This window comes from Liolophura sinensis, chromosome 7, assembly GCF_032854445.1.
Source record: "Liolophura sinensis isolate JHLJ2023 chromosome 7, CUHK_Ljap_v2, whole genome shotgun sequence".
Taxonomy (NCBI): Eukaryota; Metazoa; Mollusca; class Polyplacophora; order Chitonida; family Chitonidae; genus Liolophura; species Liolophura sinensis.
In genome coordinates, this window is record NC_088301.1 from 1658339 (window position 1) to 1675152 (window position 16814).

At 41.0% G+C, this 16814-nt stretch overlaps 1 protein-coding gene across 5 annotated transcripts in view; it reads left to right on the plus strand.

The window, feature by feature from the left end:
- The window catches only part of LOC135471962 (adhesion G protein-coupled receptor L2-like), a 97267-nt gene extending 92080 nt beyond the window's left edge, over nucleotides 1–5187 (plus strand). For all 5 annotated transcript variants that reach the window (XM_064751426.1, XM_064751427.1, XM_064751428.1 and 2 more), the window contains one exon: nucleotides 50–5187. In XM_064751426.1, coding sequence (XP_064607496.1) covers nucleotides 50–957 — 908 coding nt within the window. In that variant the 3' untranslated portion in view covers nucleotides 958–5187. The remainder of the gene's footprint in view (nucleotides 1–49) is intronic.
- The last annotated feature ends 11627 nt before the right edge of the window (nucleotides 5188–16814 follow it).

Here is a 16814-nt window from a genome sequence, read left to right on the forward strand (position 1 = left end):
TCTACTTGTGATGATAATATGAGATGTATTGGTTATTTGTCTATTTCAGGGCGTCAGAGTAACAGGCCGAACTCCAGCAGCCATGAGAGCACTGTCCTGACCCCAATCTCCAACCAGAACGGCTTCATCTACACCCCGGGGCAGAACAACGGCCACCAGCAGACCAATACAGAACACCACAGTGGCATCAATGGGGATCTCTCGGTAGTGGACTGCTCTGTGGTGGATAGTGAGTTCGTGAGTGAGTACTGTCAGGAGAATATGAAGGCCCACAAGGACACTCCGCAGAAAGTTTCCCCGTATAATGCCGACGAGTCCATCTACCATGTATACGAGGAGCCCATGTTCCGCAATAAGAAACCCCTGAACAACTCTGATGACTCCATCATCAAGAATCGCCTATCCTTCATGTCCACTGACACCAAAGACGGCATACATTACTCTGAGGTGAGTGACGAGGAGCTGTTCAGGATGACCGAGAAAGAGAAAAGACTGAGTGAGTACGAGAGAGAACCCCTGGTATTTGCCAGCAAATCAGAACGACAGCTGATCAGCGAAAAGGTTGGAGGATCGCCAGGGCCTCCGGGGAACAACAGACGCACACGAGAAACGTCGCCATCCCTGACAGACCTTGGTCCTGACACCAAGGCAGAAAATGACAAGAATCTCAGCACACCTAACTTGAAGTACAAGGAGACCCTGAAAAGGGAGGTGTCTGCTAAAGGTGACCCAGGGGCGGATGACCCCCTACTGCAGCCTCAGTCCAGTTTACCAAACCTCTCTGCTGTGGATGAGGAAATGGAACGGGAATTGTCTTTCGGGTCATTTGATGCCTCGCCCACTGGTGGATCAAAAGCTGCCAAGCTGACGGGGAAGAAAGTGACGAGGTTAAACTCTGACGCACAGACAAAGCATGACCCACATAGGTTCAAGCTGAATACTTCTAGTGACTGCTGACCTGCTTCATACAATGACGCAGATCATTTTCAAGAAGCCAGTCAGTGTACAGGGCACATGTAATGACTATGCATCCTGAATGGGTGATGACTGAACTCAGTGTAAGGTTCAGTGTATCAGTATAAGGTATGGTTGAAACCACTTGACAGAACGGAGAGTACAATGCAACAGACATTGAGCTGAAACCAGAAATTGAGAGTACATTGCAACAAACCTTGGGCTGAAACCGGAAATTGGGTGTACAATGCAACAGACATTGAGCTGAAACCAGAAATCGAGAGTGCATTGCAACAAACCTTGAGCTGAAACCGGAAATCGGAAGTACAATGCAACAGACCTTGAGCTGAAGCCAGAAATTGAGTGTACCATGCAACAATTTGCTGAAGTACTCAACATGTATTGCAGCTGGAGGATAAGGTGATAGATTGAAGAAAGATGTCCCCCTTGTGCTCAGAGTTTGTTGCAGATCTTGTGACAATACGTACCAATAAGAGGATACATACCAAACAGGAGGCTGGATTGTGTTGGAGCAGCTACCTTTAACAAATATTGTGCAATTCCTTGGAGGGTTTTCCTACAGGACACAGGAACCAGAGGTGTGCAAGAGTGTTGTGAAGTGGTCCAGAAACATTCCAAGCATATAGACTTCACTGATCTGAAATCAGCAGTGAATTAGTTACAGGTACGACTTTCGCATGCAAGTCTCGTTAGAGGTTGAGTGACAACTTAAGATATGTCCAGGTGAAGACCCTTAGTTTTGGATTACCAATAACATTCTCTGCAAGAGAAACAATAATTTATTCAGATTTATGCATCTTTTTCACCAGTTGGTATGTGTACATGTAGGAAAGTCTGGTTGTTGTTTGCTATCAGTGTCATGTGCTTTAGAAGCAATGACAGTGAACAGTGTTTTTCTGTACAGTGGAACTGTCACTTCCTGCACCCTATTTGTCCTTCTTGACTGGTGTGACAGCTTTATATGTAACAGTTTTCAACTTTCACCAGTCCTAAAGGTTCCAGTAACACTGCATTCACATAATTCTCAGCTCACTTTAAGCAAGGGCTTATACATGTATAGCTGTATTCTAATGGATGTTGTCAAGCTTGAAATAAAGCCAGACAAATAAATATGGCCATTGTTCATGCAAAGCGGGTACTCTTGCTGTGGTATCCAGTATAGGCACATGTACTTCATAGATCATGTGAACATGGAATTCTATACATGCATAAATTACAATTAATTAATGAGTTAATTATGTTTTGGGAGAAGAGGGGAGGGGTGTGAGTAGTAGACTTGATACACCTAATTCTGATGAAACAAACAAGGGTAGAGAGAGAAAAGTTAATAAGACTTTTACAAAATACAGTACGTATTTTTCAAGAGTGCGTGTGAAACTAAAATTCCTCTGGCTGTTGCAAGCCTAGTACTGTTAATCTTTTTGCTATAGAACCAAAGACTGCCTCTGTTGTAAGGTGTTAGCTGTTAGCCTGCTGGCGTTGTCATTGTTATAATTGAAAGTCTATCGCCTGTTATCAGAGAAAGATACTATTGTAAGGCCACAGTACATCTTTTGTAGTCCATTTAGTATTAAAAGTATGACAACTCTTTGATCTGACTCTTTAGTGCGTCCAAATTGTCATTCATATTGCTTGGTGTCAAATTTTATGCAAGCGTCCATGTATTATATTGTATATTGTTGGGTTGTAATGTTGTGTTTGTACATATTGTTGGTGCTGACAAAGTCTGTATATGATCTGTTGATTAATGTTTCTCTTTGGTATTGTATGTAAAAAATGTTTTATCCTATTTTTTTACCAGTATGAACATTTTTTTTTAAATTAAGTATTATTGTTTCACGACAACAAATAGTAAATTTATAATCAAGGTCAAGTTTCCTTGAAATAACATTTTTTTTTCTAGCATGAACACAGCCATTATTTTTAAGATTTTTGTATAGATTTTTATATCCACTTGGAGTCCTTTAAAATAAATACATGTACATTAGTATGATAGTTGTCATCCTCCTTTGAAACAATCTTGCAATATTGTTACTGTGTATTCTTAATTAAAGTGTACATCTATGTAGACGTACATTTTTGTATTAAATATGAAGCAAACTTGGGGGACAAAGATTATGAGGGACCTCCCTGAATTATGTCCTTCACGTACCCTTCGTGTGTTAAGTTGACCTCTGTGTATTGGAGACCTATGATTAGACTTGTCTGTAGCACCATAGCTATGCATGTAGATCGTGGCATGTCTATGGATGCTCATCTTATATCGAGCCATACATGTCCTCAACTGTGCTACCACGTTTGTCACCTACATGCAGTCATACTTTGGCAATGTAGCCATACTTGTCTCTGGCAATTTAGCTATACTTGTCTTTGCAATGTAGTCATACTTGTCTTTGGCAATGTAGCCATACCTGTCTTCGTTAAGACAATAGAATGATACATGTGGATGATGTTACAGATCTTTATGTTTTTCCACATGAAACTACATGTGCATTGGTTTCATGAAAGTTTCCTACTTTTGAAGAGGTAAATTTGTTGTATCGCTTATGGTTGTGCCATTCACTGTCTTCATAAAACTTTTCATCATTCCATCTATTTTACTGCTTTCTTGCCGATTTATGCAATTTATGATGGATGCTTTTCATTTTCTATCAGTGTCAGTATTTCTATTGGAAAAGCGGATATATGTTTACATATATACCAGTGTGTCCTAACCGACAGTACCCTAGGTGAAGGTCTCCGTTCTCCAGTTAACCTTTTAGCTGAGGTCCTGTTACAGTGGTTGTGAGACAGCTCTAAAGTGGTGGTAGAAAAAGGTTTCCATCAGCAAGGTTGTGACGATACTAGCATGCTTGAGACCATGGCAGAATTGTGGTAGAGGAGGTCCAAGCTAGGTTTAGAAGCAGCCGTAGGGTGAAGCTAATAGGTGTGAACACGAAGCTTCATATTGAGTGGTAGGCCGGGGGATGCTGTTCCCGCCATCTGTTCAGTGGTGTTCACAAGACGCTTCTGCATACGACTTTCCTGAAAGGTGTCATTTGTACCTAGAAATCTAGTCCAGTGAAACAAGGCATAAGCTTAAATTTGATATATACTCACTCAAAAAAGGAAATGTATAGGTAGCTCATGGTGGAGACAGTGAATGCTGAGGTGAGCGCCCACTTGTGACCTGTATGATGTCGTGTGAATGAGCTGCTTCTGCTCATTGCTGATTACTGACATTTGGACTGTAATATGGTTGAAAATGGTAGCTTGTTTAAATTGGAATTATCTGACTTCGAATTGAAGCAGATTTATCATGTCAAAGTTTCCATATGCATTTCTTTTTTGGCACCCTTTACACCGTAGGTGTACAACTTTTGCTGTGGTTAACTATACCGGTTTAAAACCTCAGAGGCTGTATTCAAAATATTGCAACTTTTTGCCATTGCTAATTCGCTCAAAAGATAGTCTATCACAGTTAAGCTTACAGCATTATGCGTGTTATAAGATCCTGTTTATTTATAATATGGGATAGTTTGACATCTGCCTGAAAAAGCACGTCATTGTTTTACATAGTCAGAAATGCATTTCAAGTTTCAACGTGTAATGCAGCTTCTAATCTTCCTGCTATGTTAATTCCATACACAGCCCACCCTGGTATAGCTACGGAATGGTCTTCGTGGTAACACCACACCAGTTACTTCGTAGATGAGAAGAGGAACTCGTATAAATAACGCGAGGTTTTCATCTGTAGCAATGGATGTGTACGATTTGAAAGGTACAGATTCAGAAAGCAAAGTTGATCTCATTAACTGGCAGAAACTTTTGAAAGGTACGAATTTAGCCAGCAACGTCAAATATGCTCTATACTGTCCGTTGCTTAACATTGATTGTATTGTTTATTATAGTTCACCCAAGTCATTTTATTTACGTACGTACATAATAGTGTCCATCCCTGTATCATTAAATGTGTACATCTCGTAGAAAGGATTAGCAATCTGGTTAGACTCATGGCATGGTCACACATATAGTTCGTCTGCTGCCTTCAGCTTTTACGTCCGATTTGATCATTTCAGCCCATCCATATTTACAAAAGCATTATTCTCTATATTGTCAATTATATTTCATTTCCCGCTTAATACAATGTGTCAAGTGTCCAGGGTTTTGTAGTGTAGAACTTAGCAAAGCCCACGGGTTGTGAATTTTCCGAGAAATAAATCTTTTTGTCGCAGTGTACCTTTGTGTTAAGTTACCATTCTTACTGTTTTCAAGAAAATGGTGGATCTGGTTTTGCGGAAATATTACAGTGAAATGGTTGACGTGTGAAAATGCAAGTGTACACCAACATTTGGCCTCTGCCAAAGCCTTATTGGTTTGGTGAATTAAAAATAATGTATCATAATCACTCCATATTGCAGTTTAGACCAATGAGGTTGCGTGTTCGAATCCAGCTGATGCTAATCAGGCGGCAGCTTTAGATCCCGAGCTGTGTCAGGTACTTGGTGGCGGGCGGCGGTTTACACTGGGTTGTGTTAGGTCCACCCGCAAACCTCACCAGTATGAAAAGGGCGTGGCTTGGTGACAAGGTGCTCGACACTCAACCCACTGCCTAATCAAATATGGTGCATCAGTAAACGTACTGGTGACAAAGCCAGAATTAGCATGTTAAGACATGGATGTGCTTTTGGTTGTCACCTATAGCTAACTAAGATGTAAAGCGTATATGGTAATGTGTGCTGACTGACAAGTATCGTTTTACAAGGAACAAGGGTGGGGGAAAACAGCAAGAGTCTTGAACGTGATGTCTATAATATTATTCAGAATAGTTATTTATTTGATTGGCGTTTTACGCCGTAATCAGGAATATTTCATTTTATATAGATGACAGCGGCCAGCATTATGGGTGGAAGGAACGGGGCACAGATGAAAACCAACAACCATTCGCAGGTTGTGTGTAAATGTCTATGTTCGAAAGGTGGGTTCAAGAAGCGGTACTTCTATAAACGCATTAAGTCTTTTATTTGGGGCAGGGTGACCGCCAAATACCTGCTAGTCACTCAATGCATACATACACATGCAGCTTTCATGCTGATAGGTATACCTGTTGAACCAAAACGCCTACCAGTAAAGGTATACAGGTACACAAGTGTACAGCCCTCCTTGGCAGAGTTACCTGAGCTTCACGGTGCACTGATCAATCTGTTTGACAGCGCGGTCAGGTATTATTGACAGGTGAAAAGCAATCAGCAACCTTGTGTCTGAACTGTTTACGTGACCAATGTAGGGTAAATGGTTCGCTTTAACACAAGAGTATAGGTAGTCTGTCGAGTAAGAAGTTTAGCCCACGGACCCACAGGTTTATTGGGCTGTTAGTAATCCCTGTGTGTGCTCATACACAGGACGTCTTTTGACTCTAAGTAACATCATCTATCGGAGTAACTCAGTGATGGACGTGTTATAAGATTCTAACCAAAATCACGAACCGGTTGATACCGACATAGGATCGACATAGCCAATGGTTCAGAACACGCCCATGTAATATTTGTGGAGAAGATGCCAGTGCAGTCCGAAATTGATACTTAACTGAGATGACCAAAGATTGTTCGGGACAGCAAGATTTTTAGAACAGCAAAACTTTTTAGAACAGCTGTGAATGTATACTTCATCTTTTCCGGAATCTTTGGAAACGTTCGCACGCTTGACTCAGATGTCTGAAATCCAAAAGACATGTCTAGTCTTTCTATAGCCGTACACCACGCTGGTAACCTCTGTCTACAGATATGTCCGGATGAATAGTTTGTCTGGACACATTTAATGATGACGTACAGAAACCGACGGCCAAAGGTGCAGTACTCAATTCCAATGCACCTTGTCCAACAACTCCCTGTCATTCGCGAAGAATCGCCTACAAAGTCTTTTGATCGGGATTACGGCATGGAAGTTTTACCTGTCCGCTTACGTCAAGGTGACAGGTACGTACGAGATGTGACGTCAATTCCGCGTTTGCCGCCGTTACCGACACGTCAGAGGTCACCCCTGAGGGTTGACCACGCTTCCCTCGGATTGCTGATTTCGGATTACCTGAACTACGCACGGGAGATTAATCATCCTTTGGTTGATTTTGCGGACGTTGACCGTCAGCAATCCTGCTGGTGTTGTAGTGAGAGGAACGTGGAAAACTTAAGAAAGAGTGGCCACCATGGGGCTTATGGTCGTGCGACGATGCCAACAGACCGTTTTGTTGATCCGCTCCCTGAAATCGCCACCCACATCCCTGAAGTCTTCAATCCTACTGATAGATGGATCCCTCGTAGGGAGATAAAATACGAGCACCCGGAGTACCGGAGGCTCTACGTGAAGCCAGAACTGTACTGGGATGGTGTGGAGCGCTTCATCGGCCAGATGGCCAAATCCGAAAGCTTCTACACTAATCATGTGACCGAGGCTGATAACAGTTACAGGTCTTCTATGAAAAGACTCCGTAATAAAGTGTATGATATAGGCGGTCTGTGAAAGCGATATCATACACTTTATTACGTTATAAATTGGCGGTCTTTGAAAACCCATGACTGTAGTCTTAGTCTCACAGTATGATATCAAGCAGGCAATGCTTAATTGGACGAGTAGACGAGTGGACGAGATGTCAACCATCTTGGATATTAGCGATTGGCAAACCTGACGTTTCCCTGATATAAAAGAGTCAGTAATTATAGGCCTACATAGATGTGTGTGCTATATTGATGGTGGTGATATGGTTCATTTTGGTGATTAGCGATTTGAGTCACACTTCGCTGACGTGACTATAGAAGGGACCAAGACAGTTATAAACAAACAGTGAATCCAGCAAAAATGTTAATACTGTTGTGACACGGATAAAACAGTTGTACAAGATAGAGTGTGATCCAGGTTTATCCAGGCTTTTGGAAAAGCACATTCTGAAAGAGATGGATGCAGCTGTGTGGTGTAATGGTATCGTGCATGGTATTTACAGAAAACACCCGATATGCAATCTGCCTTGTGACTACATCCTTTGTGATTTATAACTGGTTCGTGAGCTTTCGTCCGGGCACATACATGGTCTTAACTGGGGGGATTTACAACGATTCTGCTGATTTGCCGTGTGATGACTTGCCTCTCGTATTCTGATGTTGATTCTACATGCACCCAAGTCATTTCGTGGTGTTGACCATTTACCAGTAACCACTGTGCGCTGCAATTGACTGAAATATGTGATAATAGTTCGAGGCTTTCGCTTTGCGGGATATCTGTTAAGAGAATGCAAATTTTTTTTTAAAAAAGGCTGTTGTTGTGAGTATAAAATATACACCATGCAGTAAAATCAGGTTATTGGAAGTTTAAGATTTGACATCCTTGTCATCCATCAACGTATTAACATCTGTCTGTTCACGTCGCATGCAGGCGGAATGCCACTGTTTTATGCGTATGACTCTTATGGTTTAAATAAACGGATTTAACGTTACTCTTGAAGTCAAACGACTAAAGCAGAAAATGTCACCGTGCCGTTGAATGTATCAGTACTACGAGCTGGTACTCACGCTTATGTTTGATCTTCAATTCCTCTGGCATATACTTCCTGCAAACGGATTATGAAACTCACATTCGCTGCATAGTAATGTTCAGTGTATATAAATGTTGGGTTTGGGTTGTGGACACCATGGAGTGTTTCAACCAGATCATGGTGAAGTGGGGCCATGTATAATGATCATTGACAAGAAAGGTGATCAGGCCTAAGTCCTCCCAGAAACCGTTCCAATCAAAAAGATACAAGCCAGCTTATGGGTTGTTATTGGACAAGGCATATATAGATAGGCCTATCTATTGGCCTATCTATTACTGTCATCAGTCACAGGACATGGGTACTGATATTTACGATGTATGTTGCACGCCTGATATCACAATCATTGCCACTCTTGAAAAGGAACTTGAAGTAGGCTACCATACTTTGTCAAGTTTTCCTCATATAAATGGGTATTTTACTTCCGCATACACTTGGATGTAGAGTGAGCAATAAGATGTAGAGGGTATGTCTAACCTAACCTCTGTTATATTAGCGCCAGATCTAACTGAGGTAAACTGACGTTATAAAAGTACAACATAGAGAAAAAAAAACAAGGGCAGTGACGACCGTGTGTGTGACTGGCAAATGATCACACGAAACCGATCAAATACGGTCTCTTGTCAGTTTACGTCAGTCAGCGTTCAATTCTTACTGTTCATGTAAGTGCTTTAACAGTCGCCATTTGTCCAGAATTACTCAAAATGCTGTGTTGTCATCACATTTAACATACAATAACATTAAAACAATGCGATTCAATGGGCCATGCATGTGTGACCAATTATCTCACACTGTCGTCGCTAATTTGTTTTTACCACCTATAGCGCACTGTAAATCTTTTATTATTCATCTCTGCTGTGTAGAAATTTCACATCCAACAACACATTTTCATTGTACCCTCTACAAAAAAAAATCACAAACAAGTTTATAGATGTACATACGTTTCAAAATTTCTGTCACTTTCTTTAATGTTATTGGTTTTATATGCAACCTTTCATTACAATTTTCACAAACACTGACCATGGAGACCCCCCACTCAAACGCCATCATCAATGGCTGCAGTTGATATAGTCTGCTTCCCTGATGTATTCTGCGTACGCAGTTGATGTAGTCTGCTTCCCTGATTACATTGATTAGAGCCATCTAACGTCAAGGGCAGGGAACCAGCCAAGGAGTTGATAGTCCCTTTGGTGAAAGCCAGGCGTGATCGGTGACGTCCCAAAACAAATAAGGTTGCCAGTTTTAGCCACGATTTTTGTGACGTCATCCTCTACGTCATAGAAGCAGGCTAGATAAGACAATGCAACCATAATAAACATCTTCACGTTGATCCACGATGACGCCGAGTGGAGTAACATAGAGGATAACGTACGTAGCTAGTTCATCTGCAGCATACTATATAAGTGGAGGCTGTGTCGTCCGGCAGTTCATGTATATAGGTCCATGCCTAAAAGAACTAGAACACTCGTTTATTAAACCCTATGCAGAAACTGTCCAGTCGTTGCGAAGCACAAGACGTTAACCATGGCAAGTCATGGAAATGATCCATCAAGGTATTTGTCCAATGGAAGCTACACACTGCCTACCATAACCGAGACGGAAAGGCCCGGGCTGTACAGCAACGACGGTCTTCTGGGAAAATGGCAACGTTGGGGGGAACAGGTCCCCACCAAATCTATAGAACCGTCTTTAACAAGTTTATCTAAGAAGTGCATGTTGCCGAGCATGGTGGACAGGCTTATGACAGAAAACGTCGACAGGAGTGTCCGCGGGGTGGGGATGCCCAGCCCCGATTTGTTATCGGATCGTCACCGGAGTTTGAGGCGGGCTGACGCACAGCGAGCGAGATTGTCTTCTTATCTCGAACCTAGATTCCCGCAAAACCAGGCTTGGACATATATTGGGCGCTCTGGCGGATGTTCTCCAAGACCCAAAACTTTCCTGGAAGAATTCCCACCGTCAATTTCCAATCACGCCTACGGGTGGGAAAGTTCCCGTGCGTATAGGAATAATGGGGTGGACAAAATGCTGACTAAATCTACCCTGGCTCCTTGTCGACGGCATCCATACCGGCCTCTACCATCAGAAGACCCCAGCAAGAAGTTACCGGCCAGCCTGTACGCAGATTATCTGGCCGATCCAGGGGTTATGGGACCTCAGAAGGGGACTAACGACCCTCTGATTTGTCGATGTTGTGAGGATATTAACAGAATAAACCTGTACAACCAACGTTTGGGTAGGTCAACTCATTACCCTCTTCTGCCAACCTTGCCCCCAGTAGATAGCGCGAGGGCTGGCAGACGACATGGGCGGAGGAAGGAGGGCGATGCCATGAGGGAATCGGATTCGGACATCTACAACACCGGATTTTAGTCGAAAGAGAAACTTTATGAGTGTGGGTTGGCGTGGGTGGGGGAGTGGGTGTGCATCACAAACTTTACCTGGATTTGCGGGGAATTCGCATATACAACATTTTCAACTAAACTACGAAGAACTTGTAATGCATTGAATATATACTGTGCGTCACTTACAGAACATGCTTAACATACATGTCGAATTTTACTGATAAAGTACTGCAGCTCCACTCAAGGCGTTCAATAAACGAAGAGTTCGATTCTCATTAACTCTGACTGCACTTTTCTGGTTGTTTTCATCTTTATCTTGCTGTGTTTTTGTTATATTAAAAAAAAATTCTCACAAAAGATCGAGTTTCTCTGTGTTTACATACTTACATTCCCGTGCGAATCAATTTCGAACAAATTGAATGTAAACTTCATTTCAAACATGGTGTTAACCCATACCATTCATTCATTCATTCATTCACACTACTCGCCATTCAGTCGTCCATTTCAATACTAGTAAGAAATTTCCAAATTAATTATCAGTACCGACTGCCATTCATAAAAATGTGATATACGTATAGGGGACTGATGTGATCTTTAAGGATTAGTGTCCTGATTATTTATTCATAATTATCTACCCCTGTATATATTGTTAAAGGGGCCTCCGTGGCTCACTTGGTTAGATCGCTAGCGGATGGTCGTGAGTTTTCCCCTGCTCTGCCTGGTTTCCTCCCAACATAATGCTGGCCCCCGTCGTATAAGTGAAATATTCTTGAGTACGGTGGAAAATACCAATCAAATAAATAAATATATTGTTAAATTAAGTGTAAAAATATTGGATGAAAAGTACAGTAATCTGCGTAAAATGGCATTAAAATCACAAGATAATGAGGCTGGGTTTATGCATTTTTACATTCGGCAGTCTCCTCCGAATGACGTCATAGAAGTCCAACCTTTACGAGTTGTCAGAGCTTCGCCATTTAATTCAGTGTTCAAAAACTACACAAGTGACAACAAGCATATCGAATTTATCCACGAAATGGTTTGCTGTTCTGTATACAGTTGTAAAAACAGGTCGTCCAAGAACACCGAAGATGGAATAAGAAATCCTGGCCGGCAATGAAGTTTAACAGGAGAGAGGAAAAATTAGGCTTTATATATATATATATATATATATATATATATATATATATATATATATATATATATATATATATATATATATATATATATATATATAAACTCTGGTGATCGGGCTTGGTGCGTGTTAAACAAATTGACAGTTCATTTGTCATTAGTTTGATCAATCTTTGGTATGCCGGTAAAGTGAAAGAAAAGTAGATACAACCACGTGATAGCTTCCAGTGAATGTCGCTTTGATACACAGCTACGGCAATGCTAGCGGTTTCTAATCGGCTACAGAGGACGATTAAAACCGAAAACTACCCAAAACTAATCTTGTTGCTTGACTGCATTAATCAAGAATTAATGACTGAGGTTGAAATACTGGTTGTTAATTAAAACTACTCATCAAAGGTGCGAAAACAAGTGACATCTCCTTGAATACTGCTCAGAGTATGTGAGAAAGCAATCTTACATAGTGATAATCCCTCCCTCATTGTTTTAATCTTTAATCCAGATTAGAAGGATTAGCGTAGGAAACAAAAGAGGACTAAAGCAACCCTTCATAATACATGAAGATGATGTGATTAAGTAATTTCAGCCATAATATAACTAGGAAAATTAAACATTTGTAACCATTTTTTTTCAGCATTGCCTTGACTAAATGCGTGAAAATTAATTCCCGCGAACCCATTTTTGAAGTAAATCCTCTCAGGGAATAGATTGATATTTATTGTGAGGCGGACAGAAGGAAAAAATGGTAAATATTAAATCTGATATCCACACGAAATGTAAAACAACATGGTAACACAGGATAAAACTATAGCTCGCCAGTCCATATTGCCAGTGCGGTTGGAAATGCCTCGATAAAGATCAAATTTAACGTCTGAAAACTCGGAACTATAGGTTCAAATTGACACGGCAGTAAATTGCTTCTGTGTACTTAGTATCCATCTCGAAAATGACATCGTTTACGAATTCCCAGGTTATAGAGGCCAGCTAGACTTGGGAGGCCAGGTTATAGAGGCCAGCGCTGAGCTTTACCGGTGTCCTGCTGGAGATCGGCTAGGGTAGTAAATCTATTGTTTTTGGTGGATTTAAAGTCCTAATTACGTTTATCCGAGGCCCTGTTGCTATCATACTGTTAAAGAGGTTATAACCTTTATATTTTGGACAAGTAGTTAAATCTGGACACTAATCCTTTAATGCAATGTAAAGTAAACGACTACAGAATGCAGAGTAAAACCAGAGCAGCCAGGACATGACAGTGGTACATGAAGTAGGTAATTTTTCACGCGGTAACGGGTGAAATACGTCCTCTTCTCAATCTCCATCCGGCAGTTGAGGTTTATTCTAACTGTTCATTTAAATGCGTAAACAGTAGCAAATTACATGCTCCCATTCACCAAGGTTTACATATAACCAATTAGATTGGCACAAGCTCAAACACGCTGACTTAGTAGTTAAGTCAGAAGGTTTGTCCGGAAGGCAAATACCTGGTTTACCCTTTACGTTATGATTTCTTCATCGCTCTACGGTTTCTTCATCGCTCTACGGTTTCTTCTTCAGACTATAGTTTCTTCCGCTCGTGCATGCACCTGGCCATGCGTTTTGCATTAACGAACAAGGAAACATGTTTTATAATCAGAGGCTGCAATGCATGTATCTTCACGCTTTTTTTAGAAACCCCGGACAGTTCCTCGATTAGAGTACATTGCGCACAAAGAATCGCTGAACAGAATTTAAATTTTCATGAGGAACTTCAAAGTATTTGCAGTGTTCAGATTTATGCATCTTCGTGCGGTAATATATACACGTATACTTTCAAACAACTCGGAGAGTACTATCTACAATCCCATCGGCAAAGTATGCATGTATAGGCCTACCAGGGAAAGGAAAGCTATATGAGGAGCTGTGTTGGGATGCTTTTTGCGTCCTTATTCAATTTAGACAGGATAGATGGCCACAATAACGCTTAATTATCACCAATTAAGTTTCAGAAGAATCCAATAAGATTATAGGAGGAGTTGCGTTCACAAGAAATGCTAACAAGCAAACTAAGAGAGAGAGATAGGCCACCAGAAAATCAGATCATTACACCCCACCTAGCCCACCATTTGCGGGGTGGGGTGGGTAGATGGACCAACCGACTAGTTTACAACCCAGTGAACATAAAGGTGTAAACCAGCCATTAAGATGTACATGTACTTCTGACCTCTAACACAACAAACTTTTCTGGCGTATACCATTTCTCACGCTAGAGGCACTCGGGTGTAGGCTGAATTGGCCTCTGTTCTTTGCAATGAATGAGTTATAGGCTATACAGTTAAGCCAGCAATAAACTACAGTCTTTAGACTAGGATTGCTACAGCTGAGAAAGGGTCCCCATTAAGTTCAGGCATACACATCCAGATATATGGCCAATGTATATACAGCCTTATCCACGCCGCATCAAAAAGCCTTCTCGTCTAGCCTCAATGAGCAATGTCGGAAGTAATTGGTTTCTGTTACCTTGGAATAATACAGAGCTATTATATTAGCCCCAGCTAAAAGGAAGTATCAAGTGTTAATCTACTCGTGGCGCATATCACACGCGCAACGCTTTGATAAAATCTGTAGAATTAGATATTTATCCGCAAGAACTTGTTTTAGACAGACTTACGAACAGACTGACGGACAGAATCTATTTTGATATCCCGGTAAAACTGATTGCTTTACCGGCTGATGGTTAACGGTTTTGTCAAGAATGTATCACATGTATAATGGCGGTCGGTTTTATGAGCGGATGAAAGTGGAGTACCCGGGGCCAATCACCGACCTTTGGCGAATTACCGACGACCATTCCCACCTGTGGCTTGCATGCCACATATATGTACAAAATTACCCAAGTGCTTTTCCCGTGTTTTAGCTTTTGCGAAGGACCCTATGAGCGTTGTGAAACATAACATTGTATATATTAAAAACAAAACAAATCAGATTACTGGAAAAAGATCGTTATTATTTTTTTTATTTATCACAAAATAAGTAAAAATGACAATGATAAATTTCTTACCTGTTTTATTCATTTTCCCAGTCCTCATTTGGGATTAGCTTTTATAGGTCTACAGCAGCTTTTCCTTCCTCTGGTACAGTTAATTCATGTAGTCAGAGACGCATTATTATAAAAAAAAAAAGGATCCAATTCCTTTTTTCGTCAGAAAATGCATATCAAATTCAGCCTCAGATGATGCGTCAGCATTACCGTATAAACCTTGACCTAAAACGTTTTCATACTTGTATCATTATAACCTGCGATTCATGGGTCCATGCTTTCTGGTTCGTTCTGTATACCGGTATAGGGTTCAAATTTAATTCTGCCACTGAATTATGCTGTCATCGGAGAACTTACATTTAGCAGATACCCCTTATGTAATCATTGGGGCCTTCGTAGCCAAGTTGGTTAGCGTGCCAGCGCGATGCAGTGACCAAGCCTCTTACCAATGCGGTCGCTGTGGGTTCAAGTCCAGCCAGCTCATACTGGCTCCCTCTCTGGCCGTACCTGGGAATGGCCCCTCAGCAAACTGCGAATGGTCATGGGTTTCCCATGCACAGGCTCTGTCCGGTTTCCCCCATCATAACACTCGGTCGTATAAGTGAAAACTTTTTTGAGTGCGGCGCAAAACACCAATGAAATAAATAGACAAATAAATATATAATCATTGACATGTATAGTGAGCAAGGTTATATTTCGGACCCGGCAAAGAGCATTAGAAATTTTCAAAGGTAAATTTAAAAGATAACTCAAGACCTAAGCATCGTGGAATACACTACGGTATACTAAAAACTATAAGAATTCTTTTATTCATATTTTTAGTCTTTTTAAGTGTGCATTCATAAAAATAAAAAAGCCTCTAGTGACGTCATGCAGATTGTCAATAAATACCGGCCGTATGGTTCACAAAATCCCAACTCCGAAGAATTCATACGTATGCATGTATATAACTCTCTTTAAAAAATTGTTTTTAAAAGTAAATGATATTTAAAAAAGTAAGTGATGGTAGCCTATTTTTATACGTAGTTTTAGATGGCCGTCTGAAGAATCGACGAGGAGTGGTTTGGCGCATGTATATGTACTACATCACAGGGCGAGTCCATATGGTAAAAGTATTGCCGTCACTGAAGTATCATGCCGAAGACACCAAACATGACAGCCCATCCAGTCACATTATACTGATACCGTGCCAACCACCCCTTCTTCCTTACTCTAGCCTCTTAGTGCTGAACGCCAAGCGAGGCAGCAACGAGTACCATATTTTTGGTCAAGTCTTTGGTACCGTACGACTGGATCCTGATTTGATCACAGATCTCCTGACGTCGTCTATCAGTTTGTAGCCTCCGTTATACAGTCCAGCTGGGCAAGTGAAGACGGTGAGATTCTCTTGAAGACAGTCAGTTCCATTCATAACTTCTTTATGTGGAGAGCATGTGATGTCTCTAAGTATTGCAGAAGACATGCTTCAGATCATAGACATTTTTTTACTTTATCGTTTTTTTCTTTTTTTGATACCGGTAATGTATTTTATGTGTAGCCTCTGTCATCATAGTTTACTTGTTAACTTGTTTTTGTGCTAGTGCTTTTATAATGTGTAGGGGCCTACATATTTTCTCATTTTTCTTTTACACATGCGTACATCTATCTTTTGTATTTAATTGTATAACTGACGTATCAATCTGGACCGTAGTTGGCACCAGTGCCTATAGTTACACGTGATGTATGTAGGCCTATGAATTAAGGGTATCCTGATGTGGCATTTGTCAGAAAAGGTCCTTAGCCTATC